This window comes from Hemiscyllium ocellatum, chromosome 6, assembly GCF_020745735.1.
Source record: "Hemiscyllium ocellatum isolate sHemOce1 chromosome 6, sHemOce1.pat.X.cur, whole genome shotgun sequence".
Classification (NCBI taxonomy): Eukaryota; Metazoa; Chordata; class Chondrichthyes; order Orectolobiformes; family Hemiscylliidae; genus Hemiscyllium; species Hemiscyllium ocellatum.
Genome location: NC_083406.1, coordinates 55,599,778 through 55,616,559, shown reverse-complemented (window position 1 = coordinate 55,616,559; position 16,782 = coordinate 55,599,778). Strand labels below are relative to the sequence as shown.

At 40.1% G+C, this 16,782-nt stretch overlaps 1 protein-coding gene across 1 annotated transcript in view; it reads left to right on the top strand.

The window, feature by feature from the left end:
* Positions 1–16,782, top strand: part of LOC132816926 (protocadherin Fat 3-like) — a 575,577-nt gene that overhangs the window by 351,507 nt on the left and 207,288 nt on the right. Inside the window, exon 6 of the mRNA XM_060826951.1 lies at positions 8,041–8,109. Coding sequence (XP_060682934.1) covers positions 8,041–8,109 — 69 coding nt within the window. The remainder of the gene's footprint in view (positions 1–8,040; positions 8,110–16,782) is intronic.

Sequence of the window (16,782 nt, the reverse complement as noted above, 5' to 3'; positions counted from 1 at the left end):
ATAACTCCGTAAATACCATGGCTAAACCATTTAGCCCACTTATCACTGGGCACTAAAGTCAATTTAGTGTGGCCAGTGCATCTAAGCTGCAAATCTTTGGATTGTGGGAGGAAACCAGAACGCTCAGTGAAAACCCATGCAGATGCAATCCATCTTCAGACAGACAGTCACCAAGGCTGGAATTGAACCTGGCAAACCGTGGTGCTAACCACTGAGACATGACTGATCTTCATATGGTTGTAGGAGCAATAGATACATATTTTTTAATTGATATTTTTGAATGGGTGATATTTGTTTCCTCCGCAGTTCACCAATTACCTATTTTATAGTTTCATAATAAGTGAATGGACATGGAAGAGACTGAAATTTGCATTGGGGTTTATGGCGAGAGTATGAGGGGTCATGGGGAATAAAAAACAAAGAACAAAGAAAATTTACAGCCCAGGAACATGCCCTTCGGCCCTCCAAGCCTGAGCCGATCAAAATCTACGGTCTAAACCTGTCGGTCAATTCCTAAGCATCTGTATCCCTCTGCTCCCCACCTACTCGTGCATCTGTCCAGACACATCTTAAATGAATCTACTGTGCCTGTATGTACTACCTCTGCTGGCAACGCGTTCCAGACGCCCACCACCCTCTGTATGAAATACTTGTCGCGTGTATCCCTCTTAAACTTTTCACCTCTCACATTGAAAGCGTGACCTCTCGTTATTGAATCCTTCACCCTAGAGAAAAAGCTTGTCTCTATCCACCCTGTCTACACCCTTCATGACCTTGTCAATCTCAGTCAGGCCCCCCCCCCAATCTTCTTTTTCCTAATGAAAACAAACCTAACCTACTCAACCTCTTTTCATAGCTAGCACCTTCCATACCAGGCAACATCCTCGTAAACCTTTACACCCTCTCCAAAGCATCCACATTCTTTTGGTAATGTGGTGACCAAAATGCATTTACTTAAATACTTCAAAGACATATGGAAATTATATTAATCTCTTAAATAAGGTTCAATGAAAGCAATCTTACAACTATTGGCAAGTTTGGAACATCCAAAGCTAAGCAATAGAAAATTTAAAGATTTAATTGGGTCAGAGTCATAGAGTTATACAGCATGGAAAAAGACCCTTCGGTCCAATTCGTTCTTGCCGACAGGATATCCTAAACCAATTCCAGCATTTGGTCCAAATTCCTCCAAACCCTTCCAGATGCCTTTTAAATGTTGTAATTGTATCTGCCTCCACCACTTCCTCTGGCAGCTTGTTCCATATATGCACCCACTCTCTGCGTGAAAAAGTTGCCCCTCAGTTCCCTTTTAAATCTTTCCCCTTCACCTTAAACCTATGCCCTCTAGTTTTGGACTCCCTTACCCCACTGAAGCAAACTTGGCTATTCACCCTATTCATGTCCCTCGTCATTTTGTAAACCCCTATAAGGTCACTCCTCAGCCTCTGACACTCCAGGGAAAAAAAAGCCACAGCAAATTCAACCTCTCCCTATAGCTCGAACTTTTCAAGCCAACAAAATCCTTCTGAATCTTTTCTGAGCACTTTCAATTTTCACAAAATCTTTCCTTTGGCAGGGAAACAAGAATTGAATGCCATATTCTAAAAGTGGCTGGACCAATGCGGCCGGACCAATGTCTTGCACAGTTTTAACATGACTTGCCAGCTCTTATACTCAATACCCCGTCCAATAAAGGCAAGCATACTATATGCCTTCTTGACCACTCTATCCACCTGTGCAGCAACCTTCAGGGTACAATGGACCTGCACGCCCAGATCTCTCTGCCCATCAACTTTTCCCAAGGCTCTTACGTTCATCATATAATTCGCTCTAGAATTAGCCTAAATACATCACCTCACATTTGTCTGGATGGAAATCCTCTGCCACTTTTCCGCCCAACTCTCCAGTCTATCTATATCCTCCTATATTCTTTGACAGTCCCTTATGCTTTCTGTTGCTCCACCAATCTTTGTGTCATCTGCAAACTTGCTGATCATACCAACAGTGCACTCTTCCAGATCATTTATATACATTACAAACAACAGTGGCCCCAACACTGACCCCTGCTGAACACCACTGGTCACCTTTCTCCATTCCGAGAAACTCCCTTCACTACTCTCTGTCTCCTGTTGCTCAACCAGTTCTTTATCCACCTAGCTAGAACACCCTGCACACCATTTGACTTCATCTTCTCCATTAGTCTACCATGGGGAACCTTATCAAACGCCTTACTGAAGTCCATGTATATGACATCAACAGCTCTTCCTTCATCGATCAACTTGGTCACTTCCTCGAAGAACTTTATTAAATTGGTAAGGCACAATGTCCCCCACTCAAAACCATGTTGTCTATCACTGATAAGCCCATTCTTTTCTAAATATAAATAGATCCTATCCCTCAGTACCTTCTCCAGCAACTTACCCACCACTGACATCAGGCTCACTGGTCTGTAGTTACCCAGAATATCCCTACTACCCTTCTTGTACAGGGAGACAACATGAGTAACCTTCCAGTCCTCCAGCACCTCACCTGTATTTAAGGATGCTGCAAAGATATCTGTCAGGGCCCCAGCTATTTCCTCTCTCACCTCCCTCAGCAACCTCGGATAGATCCAATCCGGTTCTGGGGATTCGTTCACCTTAATAACCTCTAGCCTACCCAACACATCTTCCCTACTTATGTCAACGTGGTCCAGACTAATCAAACTTCTGTCTCTAAGCTCAAGATTCTTCATGTTCCTCTCCTCAGTGAACACTGATGCAAAGTAAACATTCAGAATCTCACCCATTCTCTCAGGTTTGACACACGGCCTTCCTTCATTATTCTTTAGTTAACCAATCCTTTCTCTCGTTACCCTCTTGCTTCTTATATATGAATAAAATGCTTTGGGATTCTCCTTAATTCTGCTCACTAAAGCTATTTCATGACCTTTTAGCCTGCTTGATTTCTCGTTTAAGACTGGTCCTACTCTTCCGATATTCCTCCAGGGCCTGTTCTGTTCTTAGCTGCCTCGGCCTGATGTACACTTCCCTTTTCCTGTTGGCTTGTCTTACAATTTCTCCTGTCATCCACGGTTCATGAATCTTGCCCTTCCTATCCTTTGCCTTCAATGGGACATGTCTATCCTGCACTATCTTTAACCTATCTTTGAAAGCCTCCCACACATCAAACGTGGACTTCCCTTCAAATAGCTGTGTCCAATCCACATTTCCGATCTCCAGCCTAATTTTGATATAATTGGCCTTTGCCCAGTTTAGTAAGAGAACATTGATAAGGTTTTTTACAAATTAACTTACCTAAAAGATCCCTGAATCCAGATGTTGGTTTTCTATTCCTCTGAGGGGCTGTGAATTTATGGTGAAGCCAGATTCACTCCATAAAAATTATGGGGTAGCTGGAAGATGTTTACAACTAAAGTGGAACCAGCCAGATGAGGTATGAAGGGTGTGGGTGGCTTGCTACCCATGCCATTATTCCACAATAGTACATGTCAGTGCTGGGAATGGTAACATGGAATCCCAGAATCGATTCCTATTCTCATTTTTAAACAGCTCTATTTTTAAATTGCTGAACAGAGGGATCTAGGGGTGCAGGTGCATAATTCCTTGAAAGTGGAATCGCAGGTAGACAGGGTGATGAAGACGATATTTAGCAATCTTGCCTTCATTGGTCAGTCTAGGAGTTGGAATGTCATTGTTGCAATGTACTGGACATTGGTCCAGCCACTTTTAGAATATGGCATTCAATTCTAGTTTCCCTGCCAAAGGAAAGATTTTGTGAAAATTGAAACTGTTCAGAAAAGATTCACAAGGATTTTGTTGGCTTGAAAAGTTTGAGCTATATGGAGAGGTTGAATTTGCTGTGGTCTTTTTTTCCCTGGAGTGTCAGAGGCTGAGGAGTGACCATATAGAGGTTTATAAAATGACGAGGGACATGAATAGGGTGAATAGCCAAGTTTGCTTCAGTGGAGTAAGGAAGTCCAAAACTAGAGGGCATAAGTTTAAGGTGAGAGGGGAAAGATTTAAAAGGGCACTGAGGGGCAACTTTTTCAATCAGAGAGTGGGTGCATATATGGAACAAGCTGCCAGAGGAAGTGGTAGAGGCAGATACAGTTACAACATTTAAAAGGCATCTGGAAGGGTTTGGAGGAATATGGGCCAAATGCTGGAATTGGTTTAGGATATCTTGTCGGATGGACGAATTGGACCGAAGGGTCTTTTTCCATGCTGTATAACTCTATGACTCTGACCCAATTAAATCTTTAAATTTTCTATTGCTTAGCTTTGGATGCTCCAAACTTGCCATTAGTTGTAAGATTGCTTTCATTGAACCATATTTAAGAGATTTATATCATTTCCATATGTTTTTGAAGTATTTAAGTAAATGCATTTTGTGACTTTTGAGTTGTTATTACAAACAGTCTTCCAGCTGATAATTTCCCTATAAATAATTAAATTCAATCGATTGCTCATTCTGAATTAAGTTGCATTGTGTAATTGATCTGAGAAATAAAGGCAGAAATATATGTAACTGAGCTCTGCAAAATACATATACTAGATTTTGTATCAAGTTTGGTAAATCTGGTATGCAATGACTAACAATATTGGTCACTTAAAGATATTCATTACATTAGATTACCTGTAACATTTGCACTCCTTGTCTAGTAACTCCAGTCTAGACACTCAGATCATTTGTTAGTAAATAACCTGGGATATCTAGCATACTTGCTTGGCATGGAAAGAATTTACATCTTCATATTTTTCTCTTTTTAGTATTTTGTGCTTTACTTTTTTTGAAAACTTCTAGAGTTACCTATTAATTTCATGCACTTTTTTGAAACTTTGTTTTTGTTTGTATTCCAAGCCTATATGTCATTTAACTTGTATTTATATTTTTATTCCAAAGACTCAACTGAAAATATTATTTATTATTTGATATGAAGAAAGTGTTTAATGAGCTACCTGGTAGTGTTCATTTACTGTTTCAAAAATCTTTCTCTAAACTGAAGTGCATTCAATTGCATTGTGTCACAAGGTTGATAGAATTAACATGCTTTGGTTCCATGACTCACTAAAAATTATCTAAGGATGTGATTTGTTAGTATTCAAACAGACAGGATTTCAGACTTACATTGCAGCTTTGCAAAATTAACCATGTCAGTTCATTTTGGGAATCTTCCCAAAAATGAGGATAGTCACAATTAGAATTGAAGATGTTATGTGACCCAAATGGAATTTACATATTCATTTGGTTTGCTCAATTTATTTCCGTTAAGTAATTTCTTTAATTAAGACCACAGGGTGTCATTTTGATTGTTATTAGAGTTTGAATTGTAATGTTAGCTTCAAAAGTCTTTATTCTTTTAAAAGCAGAATAATAGCTCTGTACTGTATCATATTAAAATGGTTTGACAGAACCCTGTTTGGATGAGAATACAGGAGGCATGGTTAGTAAATTTGCAGATGACAGCAAAATTGATGGTATAGTGAAATTGATGGTATCTAAGATTACAAAGATCTTGCTCAATTCAGTCAGTGGGTTGAGGAATGGCAAGAAGTGTTTAATTTGGTTAAATGTGAGGTATTGCATTTAGGTAAAGCAGACAAGGGCAGGACTTATACAATTAATGGTCAGGCCCTGAGTTGTGTTGTGGAACAAAGAGACCTAAGAGTACTGGCACATAATTCTTTGAAATTGGCATCACAGATCAACAGGTTGGTTAAGAAGGCATTTAGCACTCTTACGTTCATTGCTCAGACCTTTGAATGTAGCAATTGGGATGTCATATTGGGGTGGTACAGGATATGAGTGAGATCATTTCTGGAGTACCAAGTGCAGTTCTGTCACCTGCTGTAGGAAGGATATTATGAAATTGGAGAGAGTTCAGAAAATATTTAACAGTGCAGGTTTGAGTTATAAAAATAGGCTAGATAGGTCAGGACTTTTCTTCACTAGAGCATAGGAGGCTGAGGAGTAAAGATAGGTGAATAACAAGGATCTTTTCACTTGGGTGGGGGTGTTCAAAACCAAAGGTCATATTTTTAGGTGGGAGGAGAAAGTTTTAAATAGGACATTGTGTAAAAAGAAGTTTCCCCTGTGGATTTGTGTGTAGAATGACCTGCTAGAGGAAGTGGTGGATATAGTTGCATTTACAACATTTAAAAGACATTTGGATAAGTACATGAAAAGGAAAGGTTTGGAGGGATATGTAGGCACGTGGGACCAGTTTATATTGGGAATGTGGTCAGCGTGGACTAGTTGGATTGAAAGATCTGTTTCCATGCTGTGTGACTCAATGACTCTATAACCTGTTACTTACATGTTCTGCTCTTCATTGATTTTAGCATTTGTTTGTCACATTTTACATGTTTTTAACTTGTTGTGGTTCTGTTCGCCGAGCTGGGAGTTTGTGTCGTTCCCTTTCTAGGTGACATCCTCAGTGCTTGGGAGCCTCCTGTGAAGCGCTTCTGTGATGTTTCCTCCAGCATTTATAGTGGCTTGTCTCTGCTGCTTCCGGTTGTCAGTTCTTGCTGTCCGCTGCTGACAGCCGGAAGCAGCAGAGACAAGCCACTATAAAAGCCAGAGGAAACATACAGAAGCACTTCACAGGAGGCTCCCAAGCACTTAGTATGTCACCTAGAAAGGGGACGAAACGTTTGCAACACAAACTCCCAGCTCCGCGAACAGAACCACAACAACGATCGCCCGAGCTACAAATCTTCTCCCAAACTTTGAATGTTTTTAACTTGTTACTCACCAAAATGATGTGTTCCAAATTTGAAGACAGGAAAACAGGCTATTTAAAGAGTTTGGTGTGATTAATTTTACATTTACATATCTATATCTCTTTACTTAATGGTAAATTGTCTCAATCACAAAAAGGGGTATTTCTGTAAGTTATTTTTGTTGGAGATATACCTGTTACTGTTCTTTTATCGCAGGTGAGCCTCCTATCTCTCCACATCAGCTGGATTGTCAGGCATGCAAACCTATTATTCTCCTCTGGCATTATCATCAAGGCTGCAGTGAAATATAACCATCTTTATTTTACCTTGCCTATCTGTTTTAGAAGGAAATGTGATTTGAGTTATTCTTCAAACAAATTGGAGAGGTTTCTGTAGTAGAATTGTTATATCAATAGCTCTTTCGTTAATAGCATTTATCAGTGAAATTATATTACTTTTTTATTTGAACATTATCTGTTTGCTAATAACTTATTTAAGTTATTGCAAAGCATATAGTGGGTCCTTCAGGACAGAGTGGATTGTGTAAAAGGAGAACTATGAAAAACACATCAGAAACCTGAAAACATTGTGATCTTTCCTGATGGCCTGAAGAATAAATGCATAGCCTGGTATAGTACCGAAGGAAATCAACCAAAATATCCTGGACTTGATTTTAGTCTAACTTAGTCCTAAGTTAGTTAAGCACAGCTGAAGCAGTATCATGAGAATCAATTCCTCTGAATTGGAGGGATGTGTGTTAAACAAAATTGTGTCCTCAACAATGGTGACAAAGTAGTGATCCTTCCTAGAAGGTCCAACTGACCAGCCTAACGACCATTATCTAAACTTCACCGTGACGAATGGACACTTCAGAAAGTTGTCAATGCCAATAGAATCATTTTCTACAAAAACTTAATGTTTTGACAAATTGTGAGGTGTCAAAATTACAGTTTTTTAAAAAAAACAATTTCAGTTGTCTCAATTCACTCTTGGCACAAAGTGAATTCATTCACATTTAAAATTTTGAGTACAATTTGTTTTTTGAACAATTTATCTACAGTTAGAAATGACCTTTAAGCAAAAAGCATAGTTAAAGATAAATTCTTGCATGTTATGCTATTCTTAGATGGATGTTCATGATATGGTTATGGTAAATGTCAAATCAAAATGCTAAAATTACATCCTAACTTTCTTGAATTCTCTTTCTAACTTATGTTTCCCATCAATGTCCTTTTTTGTTTCTTCAATCCTTTCTTTCCTGTTATTTTTTTCTCCTTTCCTTCCTCTTTGTGCCCCTATCTGACCCCACTTCAAGCTGGGAAGCAAGCCCGAGAGATGTTCTATGTTTATCAGACAGCTTGTGGCCAGAACTGTTCCAGAGAAGGTATCGCTACTCCCATAAAGTCTCTGAAATCACGTGTTTTGTCTAGTTCAATAATTTTCTGATGCTCTCACTTATACAGTTTCTAAAGTCAGAATTATTTGGTATTAATATGGCCATTTATATCATGTTGATATTATATTTCTTTATTAAGGATTTTTCATCTTTGTAAAAGTTTTCATCACTGAGATCAGGGACTATGTGCTAGAGAAGGAATCATTTTCCAGTTTCAAAAGGTGATGCTTCAGAATCCTGCAGATTTTTACCCCTTTCATTGAGGTATTCATTATGAAATAAGATGAGCAAATACAAACATTAATTTAAGAAAATATAAAGGTTCTGCAAATGTCTGATGCCATATATTTGAATTTTCTCTGGATACTGATAATTCATCTCTCCGTTTTGGTTATCCTGTATATGCAGCCACAGTTCCTTGTTAGTGATTAACATTTAAATATTAGTATATTATGTTAATGTATTAGCCAAATGTTCACTTTGTCTATTATATTATTATATTCATTCAGTGTATAGGGCTCATAAAGAATTACTGTACTGACATTAGTGTATTTGAGATTGTTGTAAATAACCTGTATAAGAATAAGGACATCCATAAAGTAACTACCAAGTGTCTTAGTCAAAATATTTATTAATTTTAGAGATTGAAAGTACACTAGAAAATGCAGGTACATTCTTTTTCTGTGATGTGGAGAAGCTAGTGTTGGACTGGAGTGGGCAAAGTTAAAAAAATCATGCAACACCAGGTTATAATCCAGCAGATTTATTAAGAATTTTGCAGTCAGACCACCACTGAGGATATAACCTGGTGTTGTGCAATTATTCTTTTTTTCTCATGATGAGTACTCATCAAATGCCTTTGACCAGATCAGTTATGTTTTGTTTGCAACCAATTATCACATTTATATAAAATGAAATTACCAAAAACATTAATAATGCAAGTCCCAAATTAAAGGGACCCAAGTTTTCTTTTGAAGTGTCATGATCATTTAATCCAAATACTCATTTCAATTATAATCTGTATCTGCTTTGCAACCAAATTTGAGTAATTGTATTGTTTGCCATTTGGTAGTATATGTGCATGAATATTGCTACAAAAAGACACATTTTTATAAGTTTTTTTGTCTTGAATTCCACAGTGTAATTTGTTATGCGTATCAATGTAAAGTCGAACTGACATTTATACTGTATGAGTGGAGAGTGCTGATTGGTCGATGAGTGAACTCCAGTAGAGGTACTGTTGCAGAGTATGTACTAGTTAATAATGACTGGTTGTTAACTGCCAAGCCTTTACTTTGTGCATGGTCCTAATGGTTGCAAGATAAAAAGGTTGTTGTGGTTCTGTTCGCTGAGCTGGGAATTTGTGTTGCAGACGTTTCGTCCCCTGTCTAGGTGACATCCTCAGTGCTTGGGAGCCTCCTGTGAAGCATTTCTGTGATCTTTCCTCCAGCATTTGTAATGGTTTGAATCTGCCACTTCCGGTTGTCAGTTCCAGCTGTCCGCTGCAGTGGACAATTAACTCCCATTCCTAGACGTGATGGTACAGAGAACACCGAACAGAGAATTCACCACAAAGGTATACAGGAAAGCCACACACACAGACCAAGTCCTGAACTAATAAAGTAACTACCCCAACACACACAAAAGTAGTTGCATCAAGACACTGTTCAAAAGGGCCACAACACACTGCAGCACACCAGAACTACAAAAAGAGGAAGAAGAACACCTCTACAATGTATTCGCCAAAAATGGATACCCCCACAATTTCATCAACAGATGCCTAAGGGAAAGACAACGGAATGAGGACATGTCTCAACCCAAAAGACTAGCCACTTTACCATAAATTAAGACCATTTCTGAACTGACAGACAGACTATTACAACCGCTAGGACTCATAACAGCACACAAACCAACAGTCACTCTCAGACAACAACTCACCAGGACAAAGGACCCTATACCCAGCATGAGAAAAACCAACGTAGTATACAAAATCCCATGCAAGTACTGCACAAAACATTACATAGGACAAACAGGAAGACAGCTAACAGTCCGCATCCATGAACACCAACTAGCCACGAAACGACACGACCAGCTATCCTTAGTAGCCACACACGCAGTTGACAAGCAACATGAGTTTGACTGGGACAACACTGCTATTATAGGACAAGCCAAACAGAGAACAGCCAGGGAATTTCTGGAGGCATGGCACTCATCCACTGATTCAATCAACAAGCACATCGACCTGGACCCAATATAGCGGCCACTGCAGCGGACAGCTGGAACTGACAACCGGAAGTGGCAGATACAAATCACTATAAATGCCAGAGGAAACATCACCGAAGCGCTTCACAGGAGGCTCCCAAGCAGAGGTTGTTATCTAGACACGGGGCAAAACGTCTGCAACACAAATTCCCAGCTCGGCAAACAGAATCACAACAATGAGCACCTGAGCGACAAAACTTCACACAAACCTTGAATAAAAAGGTTTGACAAAATGTGTCTTTTGTTTTCAGCAATATTCAACCATATCATCTTTGAAGCTGATACAGGCCCTACACATATCATTTGCTTATTTGATATTTGGACTTTCTACTTCAACATATTTGATCTTTTTTATCTTTTAAAAATATACATATATGATGTGATTTATCCCTTCCTATATTTTCCAAGTCTAATATTAAAAAAAGGTTTCCACTTCAATAGGAGTCATTTAAACGGGTATAAACCCGGGCTGCTTTTTAAACTCATTTGTGGAAGCGGGTATTACTGGCTGGCCAGCATTTTTTTCTTGCCTGTCCCCAACTGCCCTTGATAAGGTGGTGCTGAGCTACATTTTTTTTCAGTTGCTGCAGTCCACGTGTTGTAGGTTGGCCCACAATGCCCTTAAGAAGGGAATTCCAGGATTTCAACCCAGTGACCGTGAAAGAATAACGTATATTTCCAAGTCACGATGATGAGTGCCTTGGAGGGGCATTGCAGATGGCAGTGATCCCATGTATCTGCTGCACCTGTCCTTCTAGATGGAAGTGGTCATGGGTTTGGAAAATGCTGCCTAATGATGTTTGATGAATTTCTGTAGTGCATCTGGTAGCTAGTATAGTGGTGGAATGTGTAGATGTACTGCCATTCAGTGGTTGCTTTGTACAAAGAACAAAGAAAATGTACAGCCCAGGAATAGGCCCTTCAGCCCTCCATGTGCTGATCCAAATCCACTGTCCAAACCTATCGCCTAATTCCTAAGCATTTGTACCACTCTGTTCCCCATCTACTTATGCATCTGTCCAGACGCACCTTAAATAAATTTATCATGCCTGCCTCTACAACCTCTGGCAACACATTCCAGGCATCTACCACCCTCAGTGTAAAGTACTTTCTGTGTGTTTCCCTCTTAAACTTCCCTCCTCTCAACTTGAACACATGACCGTCATTATTGAATCCCTTACCCTGGGAGGAAGTTTATCTCTCTCCACCCTGTCTATACCTTTCATGATTTTGTAGACCTCAATCAGGTAGCCCCTCCATCTCCTTTTTTCTAATGAAAACAATTCTAACCTACTCAACTCCTCTTCATATCCTTCATGCACCTTCTATACTAGGCAACATCCTCGTAAACCTTTTCTGCACCCTCTCCAAAGCGTCCACACGGTTTTGGTAATGTATTGACCAGAATTGTCACAGTATTCTAATTGTGGCCAAACCAAAGTGTTGTACAATTTTAACATGGCACCCCATCCAATGAAGGCAAGCATACCATATGCCTTCTTGATCACTCCTATCCACCTGTGCAGCCACCTTCAGGGTAAAATAGACTTGTACTCCCAGATGTCTCTGCCCATCAACTTTTCCCAAGACTCTTCTGTTTACAGTATGGTTCACTCCAGAATTAGACCTTCCAAAATGCATCACCTCACATTTGCCGGTTTGAACTCCATCTGCCACTTCTCCGCCCAACTCTCCAGGCTACCTATATTCTCCTCTATTCTTTGACAGTCCCCTATGCATTCTGCAACTCTACTAATCTTCATGTCATCTGCAAACTTACTGGTCAGACCAACAATGCCCTCTTCCACGTCATTGATATATAACACAAACAACAGTGGCCCCAGTACTGACCTCTGCGGAATACTACTGGTCACCTTTCTCCATTTTGAGAAACTCCCTCCAACTACTACTCTCTGTCTTCTGTTGCTCAACCAATTCTTTATCCACCAAGCTAGAACACCCTGCACACCACGTGACTTCACCTTCTCCATTAGTTTACCATGGGGAACCGTGTCAAACACCTTACTAAAGTTCATGTATATGACATCTACAGCCCTTCCTTCATCTATCAACTTGGTCACTTCCTCAAAGAACGCTATTAAGTTGGTAAGGCACAATCCCCTGCACAAAACCATGTTGCCTATCACTGATAAGCCCATTCTCTTCCAAATATAAATAGATCCTATCCCTTGTCCTTAATGATGTAAAGTTTCTTATGTGTTGTTAGAGCTCTACCCATCCAGTCAAGTGGAGAATATTCCGTAACACTCCTGACTTGTACCTTGTAGTTGGTGAATAGGCTTTGGGGAGCCAGAAGTGAGTTGCTCACTGCAATATTCTTAGCTCCTGAGCTGCTCTTGCAGCCACTGTGTTTATGTGGCAAATTCAGTTGAGTTTCTGGTCAATCGTAACCCTAAAGTTGATCACAGTGGGGATTCAGTGATGCCAACACTATTAAATGTCAAGAAGCAATGGTTGGATTATATTTTATTAGTTATGGTCATTTCCTGGCATTTGGGTGGTGCTTATATTATTTGCCACTTGACAGCTCGAGCATTTTGCATTTGAACATAACTTGTCTGATACTGAAACAATCTATGATGATGCTGAACATTGTTCAATCATCTGTGAGAATCTTCACTTCTGACCTTATGACGAAGGAAAAACATTGTTGAAACAGCTGAAGATGATTGGACATAGGATACTACCCTGAGGAACTCCTGCACAGCTGTCCTGGAGCTGAGATTACAGGCATCCAAAAATCACAACTGTTTTCCTACGTGCCAGGTCTGACTCCAACCAGCAGAGTTTTCCCCCCAAACCCATTGATTCCAGTTTTGCTAAGACTCCCTAATGCCATCTTGATATCATTTTCACCTCAGCGCTGGAATTCAGCCCTTTAGTCCAGGTTGGCACTAAAGTTTTAATGAGATCAGGAGCTGAGTGACCTTGGCAGAACCCAAATGAGAATCGATGAGCAGGTTATTGCTGAGGAGGTACTTCTTGCTAGCACTATTGATAACAACTTCCATCACTTTACTGATGATTGAGAGTGAAATGATGGGGCAGCATTTGGCTAGGTTGGATTTGTCCTGCTTTTTTGTACAGGACATACCTGAGCCATTTTCCACATTTTTGGATAGATGTCAGCGTTGTAACTGTACTGGAAGAGATTGGCTGATGGAATGGCATGTTCTGGAGTACAAGTCTTCAGCACAATTGCCAGAATATTGCCAAGGCATATTTCCTTTCAGTATTTAGTGCCTTCATCCATGTCTTCACAGCATACACAATGTTTTGAATTGGCTGAAGATTATTATTAGTACTGGTGGTAACCACTAGAGGAGGCCAAAATGTATTGTCCTCTTGACACTTTTGGCTGCTGTTTGCCATAAATGCTTCAGCCTTATTTTTGGTACTGAAGTGTTGGGCTCTTTTCATTATTGAGAATGGGGATATTTCTGGACAGTTGCTTAAATGTCCATGGCTGGATATGGCAGGACTGGAGAACTTAGATCTGATACATTGACTATTGGATTGCTTAATTCTATTTACCACTTGCTGCTCGTGCAGTTTGACATGCATGTAGTCCTGTTTTGTAACTTCAGCAGGTTGATACCTAATTTTTAGACCTGATGCTGATTCTGTATACTGTCTGCAATCGCCATTGAGCCAGAGTTTTGACTGTCTGATTTGATGATAATTGGCTGAGGGACAGATTGTGCTGGAGTACAATTATGCTGCTGTTGATGGCCCACAGCACCTCATGGATATCCAGTCTTGAGATGCTAGATCCCATTTAGCATGATGATAGTGCCATAAAACATGATGGAAGGTATTCTCGATGTGAAGGTGGACCTTAGTCTTCACAAGGATTGCACGGTGGTCACTCTTACCAATACTGTCATGGACAAATGCACCTGCAGCTGGAAAATTGGTAAGGATGAGGTCTAAACTGTGTTTACCTCTTGTTGATTCTCTCACCTACTGCTGCAGACCTAGTCTAGCTGCTATATCCTTTCAGACCCAACCAGCTTGATTTGTAATGCTGCTATCGAGCTATTCTTGATGGACATTGAAATCCCCACCCAGACTGTATTTGTGCCCTCCTGTTCTCACTGCTTCCTCCAAATGATTTTAAAATGGGAATTATTGATTCATCAGCTAAGGGAGGAATGTCTGTGGTAATCAGCAAGAGATTTCATTGCCCATGTTTAACGTGAAGCCATGAGACGTAATGGGGTCCAGAATCAATGCTGAGGACTCCCAGGGCAAATCCCTTTTGCTTGTAATCCGCTGTGCTTCAAACTGGGCTGGGTCAGTCCTGCCAGAGAGACAGCACATATATAGGGATAGCGATGGTGGTGTCTGTAAGGTATAATGAGTATGGCTGTAACAGACTGTTGCTTGTCTAGTCTATGAGACTGTTCTAGCATGAGCCCAGATGTTCATAAGAATGAGATGTCAGGGTCAACAGGGCTGTCTCTGTTATTGTCATTTCTGATGTCTTGGTCGATGTCAGGTGATCCATCTAATTTCATTTCCTTGTTGAGACTTTATGGCGATTGTTGTAGCTTGCTAGGCCATTTCAGAGTTAAGGGTCTGTGGCTATGGGGGCACACATAGGCCAGACCAGGTGAGGATGGCAGATCTCCTTCCCTAAGTAATAATAGTGAACCAAATGGATTTTTCTAGCAATAAACAGTAGATTCTTAATTCCAGATTTTCTTTTGTCAAATTCAAATTCCACCTGAAGAAGGTTACCTCAGAGTTCAAAAGGATCTTGATCAAATGAGCTCATGGGCAGAGGAGTGGCAGATGGAATTTAATTTAGACAAATGTGAGGAGCTATTTTTTGGAAAGGCAAATCAGGGCAGGACTTATACACTTAATGGTAAGGTCCTGGGGAGTGTTAGTGAATAATGAGACCTTGGAGTGCAGATTCATAGTTCCTTGAATGTAGAGTCACAGGTAGATAGGATAGGGAAGAAGGTGTTTGGTATGCTTTCCTATATTGGTCAGAGCATGGATTATAGGACTTGAGAGGTTATGTTGCAACTGTAGAGGACATTGGTCAGGCCAATTTTGGAATATTGTGTTCAATTCCCATCTCCCTCCTATCAGAAAGATGTTGTGAAACTTTGACAGGGTTCAGAAAAAAATTGCAAATATGTTTCCAGGGTTGGAGAGTTTGAGTTATAGGAAGAGGCTTGGCCTTGAGTGTCGGAGGCCGAGAGGTAACCTTATAGAAGTTTATAAAATCATGAGGTGCGTGAATAGAGTAAATAGACATGGTATCTTTCCTGGAGTGGGGTAGTCCAGAAATAGAGGGCATAGGTTTAAGGTGAGAGGGAGAAAATTTAAAAGGGACTTAAGGGACATTTTTTTCATGCAGAGGGTGGTGCTTGTATGGAATAGAATGAGCTGCCAGACGAAGTTGTGGAGGCTTACAACAATTACAATATTTAAAAGGCACCTGTTTGGTATATCAATTGGAAGGGTTCAAAGGGATATGAGCCAAACATTGACAAATGGGACGAGATTAACTTAGGATATTTGGTCGGCATGGACAGGTTAGACCAAAGGGTCTGTTTCCACGTTGTCATTTCCCTGCTGACGTGGGATTCGAATCTGGGTCCCCAAAATATGAGTTTCTGTAGTAATAGTCTAATAATAATACCAATAGGCCATCAAGATTGTTCCACAAAGCAAGCAGAATGAACATCACAACATGAAGCTCCTCCATTTTTTTCCACCTGGAAGGCCATCCCAGGCTGTTGTAATGTCACCTGCCACCTGTAGAGATTTGGTGGCCATTTTACGCAACCCCTTAGCCTTAAGTGACCATTAACAAGCCCAGTTTTCTAACCATAGCTAGCAAGCAAGTAGACCTGTCAATTCCACAAATCACAGTGCTGAAAAATGTTATGGTCCCTAAAAATCCAGTCCAAAATTTTCTTTTTAAAGGGTAATTGGACCACGTGAACATGTGAAATTTAGCTCTAATTTTAGCCATATGTTCTATCATTATTATTAGCATAATACCTTGATTATATATTCATAATTGAATAGGAATGCAGTTGGAGTGTCTTTTGCAGTGCAATCTGATGGGAGATATCAATTTGAGATGGGGCGGAAACAAAAGATCGCTGAAGTGCAATGGGAGTACACTTGAGTATTTTGTAGCTGGAGGATTCATGAACCTTGCCTGCATCTGAATAGCTTAAAAACACAATTAAAATTTTCAAGACTTCCCTGTTCCAAATGTATGAATGGTATGATCCATTCCAAAATGTTAGCATTGTATATATTTGAAAGGGAGCACAATCAGGCTCCTTGTAAAGGAAAGTTACATTGTCATCTGAAAGCTGCATTTACCTAGATTTACTGAGTTTCATC